This window comes from Nannospalax galili, unplaced genomic scaffold (assembly GCF_000622305.1).
Source record: "Nannospalax galili isolate Female #2095 unplaced genomic scaffold, S.galili_v1.0 scaffold355, whole genome shotgun sequence".
Taxonomy (NCBI): domain Eukaryota; kingdom Metazoa; phylum Chordata; class Mammalia; order Rodentia; family Spalacidae; genus Nannospalax; species Nannospalax galili.
Genome location: NW_008336848.1, coordinates 329,492 through 336,396, shown reverse-complemented (window position 1 = coordinate 336,396; position 6,905 = coordinate 329,492). Strand labels below are relative to the sequence as shown.

The following is a 6,905-nucleotide window of genomic DNA, read 5'->3' as shown; positions in this document are numbered from 1 at the left end:
GGCTTGATGATTGAACTTAATAACAAAACTTGCCCAGCCATCATCTTTACCCAGTGAGGCATCTTGCTGACCTTGAGATGACTTTTTATGTTGTATAGTTTAATGAACTGTTTGCTTATATTTAAATACTATGATCTCTTACAGTAATTTAATGAGGTAGGCATTTCAACTGCAAAGGAAAAGTTCTGCTCATGACTGGACATACATCCATGTCTACACTGATAGGCAAGTTGGGGGGCCAGAGACTCAAGTGGTAACATGAGTTCTTGGTCATGTGGGGTAGGGTGCCCATTTCATGCCTCTCACAGGGCTGGGAGCGAGTAAGACAAGGTGGGAGGGAAAGGGTGGTGGAGATGCAGTGTACTGAGGTGGGATCCGTACAGATCAGTGGGTAAGTAGGCAGGGACTGCGGTCCACGGGGTGCAGAGGCATCTGTTGGCTCTGAGTGGAGAGTTCCCAGGTGGAATGTACCTCACGGCTCTGTGACGCGGCCTTAGTCCCCAGTGATGAGAAATGGCTCAGTGACTCTTCACATTCTTGGGCTGGAGGGCACCACCACACCTGCAGAGCCCACAGGATAGTAATCATAGTGAAGCCCTTTAATTCTAACTCCAGATGGGTCAGGACAGCCCAGACACCAGTGAAACTTTGGAACCCTTCTTCAGAGACAGGCAGGCTTGCTCACTTGGTATAGTAGATCCAGGTGAGGCCATAGGTGAGGAGGAAGCCAGCTCCCATGAGTGTCCCTCTGATCAGGGTGAGGACCAGGGGCCAGGAACCCTCCTGATTCTCAACTGCACACAGGCAGGAACAGGAACTTTCTGAAAGACGGAGGAGATGGCTTCTGTCCCCATGACTTTGCCCCACCCCCATCCCAAACTCCACTGGTGAGTTTGGATCCCCCCCTCACCCCAGAGGGAGTGTCCTGCTCCTTACACTGTATGGAAAAACCCCCACCCCCACCCCGCTCCAGAGGGAGTGTCCTGCTCCTTACTCTGTACAGAAAGGCTCAGGGAAAGGTGCTGGGAGCCCAGTGAGTGCTGAGCCTGGCAGGTGAATTCTCCATCCTCCACAGAGGGCAGCTCCAGGACCCCAGATGCTGATATCTGGGAATGACCCTGGGCTTTTGCCTTCTGGTACCAGCTCAGTGAGGCAGGAGGGTTGCTGGCAGTCTCACACACCAGGCGCAGGGACTGGCCCTCCATGACAGGCACTGAGAGGCCTCCGGTCAAGATCCTGAGGACTAAGGAAAAAGTACTTGTGTGAGTACAGTGGTTGGTACCGTCAACTTGACAGCATCGAGAATCACCAAGGAGACAGATTTCCGGGCATGTCTGTGAGGGAGTTTCTGGATTGGGCAACCTGAACAAAGAAGAAGCACCCTAACTATAGGGGACACCGTACTATGGGCTGGGAGAAAACAGGCTCAGCACCAACAGTCATCTCACACTCCTGCCACTGGATTCTCCACCATGATAGACTGAAATGTCGAAGTGTGGGCTGAAATAAAGCCCATGTTTCTCAAGTTGTTTTTGTCAGGTGCATTATCACACCCACCAGAAAAGTGACTAAGTCAGTGGCTGCTGCACAGTGTCTCCCCAGATCCCTGCACTGAGCACATGCCGAGAGAGCCTCCCGGGAGGCAGTGGCTGAGGAGGGATGAGTCGCAGGGCAAGGGGTGATGCTCCTGGGGTCACATCAGTTGTCAGAAAGGTGTGGCATGATCTGTGACCTCAAAGAGGAGGATGCCTGTCACATGGGGTAGGGCAGCTGGGAGAGGTGTGCCAAGATGAGAAGGAGCCAGAAAGAAGTGAGCAGACAATGCTACGAAGATTAAGCACGATTTGTACTGGTTTAAAAAACAGAAGGAGGGGTGGGCTGGGAAAGAGGGGTGACTCTAGGAGGAGTTGAAGGGGGTGAAAATAATCAAGAATAATTGTGTGAAACTATTCAAAAATTAAAGAAAAAAAATAATAGAAAAGCAAGATGGACAGAAATGGCCAAGAAATATCTGAAAAAATGACATCATTAGCCAACAGAGAATTACAAACCAAAACTACAAAGAGATTCCATCTGGCCTTAGTCAGAACAGCAATCATTCTGAAAACAAATAATGGAATGAGAGATAGATCAGCAGTTAGGAGCACTGGCTGCTCTTGCAGAGGACCCGGGTTTGGGTCTCAGCAGCCACAAGGTGGCTAACAACTGTCTGCAACTCCAGTTCCATGGAGATCTAATGTCCTCTTCAGGGCTGCACAGGCACTGCACTCATGTACATACCCACTCAGATTCTTCCACACACATACACAGAGTAAAATAAATCTTTAAAAAAAACAAATAACAAAAGCTGGTGAGGATGCAGACCACAGCGTATATTTTTTCTCATTCACACACTGTTTTTTATATTTTATTTATTATTCTTATTTTATGAGTATGAGTGTATTGCCTGCATTATATTGCCTCCACCTGGGTCATGCAATACCCATGGAGAACAGAAGAGACTGTCATATCCCCTGGAACTGGAGTTACAGACAGGTTAGATGCCCTTTAAATATTTTATTTATTATTTTTATTTTATGTGTATGTGTGTATTGCCTCCACCTGGGTCATGCAATACCCATGGAGAACAGAAGAGACTGTCATATCCCCTGGAACTGGAGTTACAGACAGTTGTTAGATGCCATGTGGGTGCTGGAATTCAAACTGGGGTCTTCTGCAAGAACAGTCAGTGTTCTTAACTGCTGAGCCATCTCTCCAGCCCCAGAATGTGCAAGATTTAACATGAAGCCAGCCTTGAGTATGTACTTTCCTCCCACACTGAAAGAGCTGAGCAATGACTAGGAATCTGGCTCCAAAGGCTAGGTCATAAAAATATTGTGGCTTTGGTTTGGGGCATTTAAATTTTTTTTGTTTTTTTCAGACAGTGTCTCCCGGTAGCTCCCGCTGGCCTGGAACTCACTATGTAGTCCAGACTGGCCTTGAACTCACAGAGATCCACTGGTCTCTGCCTCTCAAGTGCTGGAATTAAAGGTGTGTGCCACCATGCCCAGCTTGGTCTTGGTTTTAATTCACTCTTTTTTTCTTATTTTTATCACACACACACACGCACACACACACACACAGATCAGAGGACAACTTGGGGGAACTAGTTCCCTCTTTCCACCACGTGGGTCCCAGGGATATGAACTCAGGTTGTCAGAATACTTAAATGAGTCATGAAGAAGCTCATTTGAGGGTAAGTCTGAGGCTTCTTGTCAACAACCAACACCAGCTTGTCAGCCATATAATAGTGACCTACCATGGAATGACCTTTTAGCCCCAGTGAAGTCTTCAGTTGACTTTGTGACTGCAGCCTTAGCCAATATCTTGATCATGACTCCAAAAGATCATGAGTCATACCAAACTCAAGAAAGTTTTCTACAATTTCATTTAAAGCACTTTCCTTTAAAAATAAAATTTGATTTTATCCAAGGATAATATGAAAAATATTCTCTTTTGACTGTGGAGACTACAATAAGATACAGAAGTGTAGGCTGGGGAGGCACCCCACATGAATGAGGTTGTGAATGCATAGTCCTTTCCTAGAGACCTATTTTGGGAGCACTGTATTATGCACAGATCCAGTGATTACCACTACTAGTATAACTTAAGCATAGCACCACATTAATGAAAAAGAAAAAAGGGACATTGAACCTCTCTGCTCCAGATAAAGAAATACAAAAGGAGATAAAATACAACAAAATATTATAGTTAAGAGAGAAAAATAATGTAAGAAAAAAACTCGTGGGTAATTTCATAGTGAAATCTTTACCTCTTAAAACGATTTTTCAACTTTTGTTTCAAGCAGTGGTCTCTCATTAGAATTTAACAAATTCTACTTGTAACCACATGTTTAGATTTTTAAACATAACAACCCAGGTATTGAGAATTTATAAAATAAAAAGAACACTCACCCAAATTTGTAGCCAACTAGAAAATGTTCTGCTGAGCATGGCATAACCTTTGTCATTTCAGGAAATGAAGCATGTTAGGGGGAAATGTGTGTGGACAACCACAGCCAGAGCAAGGAAGGGCTTATGATTAGAAGATTCAACAAGCAGAGGGATCTGTGTATCTGTGATATCTCAGCACACTCAAGTTTGAAATCAAGAATTCAGTATGGGTTTGTTGTTTCGGAAGACCAGACAAGGTGAGGGAAGGTGTGGATGATGTCAAGAGAGAACAAAGGAAAGATGAGAAAGGGCTTAGAGGGGGAAGACTTACCTACCACTCAAATATGTGCTAGCTGGGAAGCTTGGATATTAACAACCTAAAACCAGGCAAATGGCAGAGAGAGTGAATCTGAGGAACCTGTTCAAGAAAGACAAACCAAAACCAAACTAAGTTTCAAGGAGTTGACTTCACAGTTTCCTAGACTTGTTATTGGAGGAGGCAGGATTCATGATGATTGTCATGATCTCAATGCATAGATCAAGAGAACTTAGAATAGGCAGATGAGTAATGAAGAAATACCCTTGAAGGTATTATTACCAAAGAATTTCAACTGAAAGCTTGTCTCATTATACATTAATATGCTATTTACCCTAACTAACACCAACTACCTAAATTGTGAAGATTAGTGAAGAATGAAGACACCTTGTTCCACATTTATTAATTTCAAGATGGCACAGTAGGTCATGAAAACAAGGACACTACATGTCTAAACATGGGGTTTCATACTGTTGCACAGGTTGCATGCCTGTATAGCTGGTTCTGAATAGAATAAGAAGTTTAAATTTCAACCCATTTTTACAGTTTGAAGAAGTGTTTGAAAATGTCAAATAATATGCTTTTAGTAGGATTTTTTCTAACCACAGAGGCTATAAAGCAGTCACTAATTTTTGTTTTTATTTTTGGTCTTTTTGAGACAGGGTCTTCTGCAGCCCCAGCTGGCTTGGAACTAACTATGTAGACCAGGTTGGCCTTGAATTCATGGAGATCCACCAGCCTCTGCCTCCTGAGTGCTGGGATTAAAGGTGTGGGGGCCAGATTGCAGTCACTAATTTAACTACAATCAAAACAACTGCAATTGAAGCCTAGACTCACATTGACCAGAGAACAATTATTTGTCACATCACTGACTGAATAGTTTTTAAATCAAATATTTTCTGGAAACTTACTGGGAACAACTGAAGGGATCTATCAGAGGACCTAGATGTTAGGATGCTGACTCGACCTAGAGTCTCATCTTTTATTCTCTGTGTTAATGGGCATCTAGAGCCATATTCTATGTAAAAAAGGATCTTTTTCCAACAAAAGTCTAAAGATCATGAAACTATCCAGGGCTTGGAAGTGACTGCAATAATATTCAGCTCTGTGTTGCCTCCTTTTAGGAAAGAGAGTGAACATGTTTTTTATTATAAATGAGACAGCTCTACTACTCTGTTTAAATGAATAGATTTTTAAATTATGGAATGTTTTTGTTTGTTTTTGAGACAGTGTCTCCCTGTCGCCATAGTTGGCTAGGAACTCGATATGTAGACCAGACTGGCCTTCAACTCACAGAGATCCACCTACCTCTGCCCCACCACACCCAGCTTAAATTATGGAACATTTTAAATCCCAAAGTATAGACTCTATAAAGAACACTGGACATCTGTGTAGGCACTTCTCAGGTCCTAGAAATGAAATATTAAAGATTAAAGCCAATACAGTGCTCAGCATCTGTAGTCCTATCTCCTTGGAGGCTGAAACAGGACGACTGCTTGAGTCCAGTTCAAAGACACCAGCCTGGAGTCAAGACTCCACCTCTAAAGAACAAACACAAGCTTACTTTACTTCAAGCTATTTCTGCCCCACCCAAAATGTAACCGTCTTTCCAATTTTTGTATGTATCAACTGCATTTTTAAGTGTACATGCTGTTATTCCTCATGTATTAATACCAACTATAAACGATGTTATCTGTCGGTAACCTGTTTTCATTTACCATGACATTTTCAGATTTATCCATGTTTCATGCAGTTTTATTGCATCGCTTCTCCCAGGACTTAGGGTTTAGGAGGTATGAAGTATTTCCTTAGTTCCATCCTCTTGAGTGTGTGCCCACTTCAAGGGGCACAAGAGTAGCCAAGGGGCCGGTGTTTTGGTAATATTGGTGCTATGGATGAAGCTTAGGTGTGAAACCCAGAGGTCCATATAGGAGAAATAAAGGGGGCATAGGGGTGGAAGGAGAGGATCTTGGCAGTTTTCCTATCTGGTATTCAAGTTCCAGAACTCTAACTGGATTTGAACTTCCAGGCTGTAGAAGGCATTGAAGGTAGGTGTGTGTGTATATGTTTGTGTGTCTGTGTAGAACATATTTTTACTACATAGCTTGATTTAGAACTGCAGACATAAAGCATGCAACCCTCCCTGTGTGTTTTTGCTTTCCAGCAATGCTGGAGACAGAATTCAGGGCATTGAGGACGCTCTACCTCTGAGCCATGTTGCAGGCCTCTGCTTGTTTTTTGATAGGTCCCTCCCTACAAACAGGGTGGTCTTCCTTTTCTTCCTTTCCGCCTTCTCTGAATTCGTACTTCCCTATCTTTCCACTAGCTGGACTCTCAAGTCTACCTCATAGTTTCATGACAAATTAGAATGGGGACACTGAATTGACGCCCAAGGGCCAAGCCACACACTCAAGCAACCTCCTCCCCAGCCCTCGCGCTCCCCCGCCCCTCCCCCGCCCTCTCCGCCCGAGGCCCCGCCCATCCAGTCCGAGGCCCCGCCCAGGACGCCAACTCCCGAAGCCCTCGCCACCTGGTCCGCGTGCCTGCCCACTCCGTCCGCGTCCCCGAGGCATCCTGGGATTTGTGGTCTTCAGCTGGCAGCTGTCTCACCAAGTTTCCTCCTTCAAGTTCCTGACACCGCCTTTCGCCCTTGGGAC

General features: G+C 44.4%; 1 protein-coding gene across 1 annotated transcript; it reads right to left on the bottom strand.

The window, feature by feature from the left end:
- Positions 1 to 140: 140 nt before the first annotated feature.
- LOC115070060 (sialic acid-binding Ig-like lectin 14) lies at positions 141 to 1,222 on the bottom strand. The gene is made up of 3 exons (XM_029562595.1): positions 995 to 1,222; positions 686 to 821; positions 141 to 561 (listed from the first exon to the last, which is right to left on the bottom strand). The coding sequence occupies exons 1-3, from the start codon at positions 1,203 to 1,205 to the stop codon at positions 519 to 521; spliced, it is 390 nt and encodes a 129-aa protein (XP_029418455.1). The 5' UTR covers positions 1,206 to 1,222; the 3' UTR covers positions 141 to 518.
- Positions 1,223 to 6,905: the final 5,683 nt, after the last annotated feature.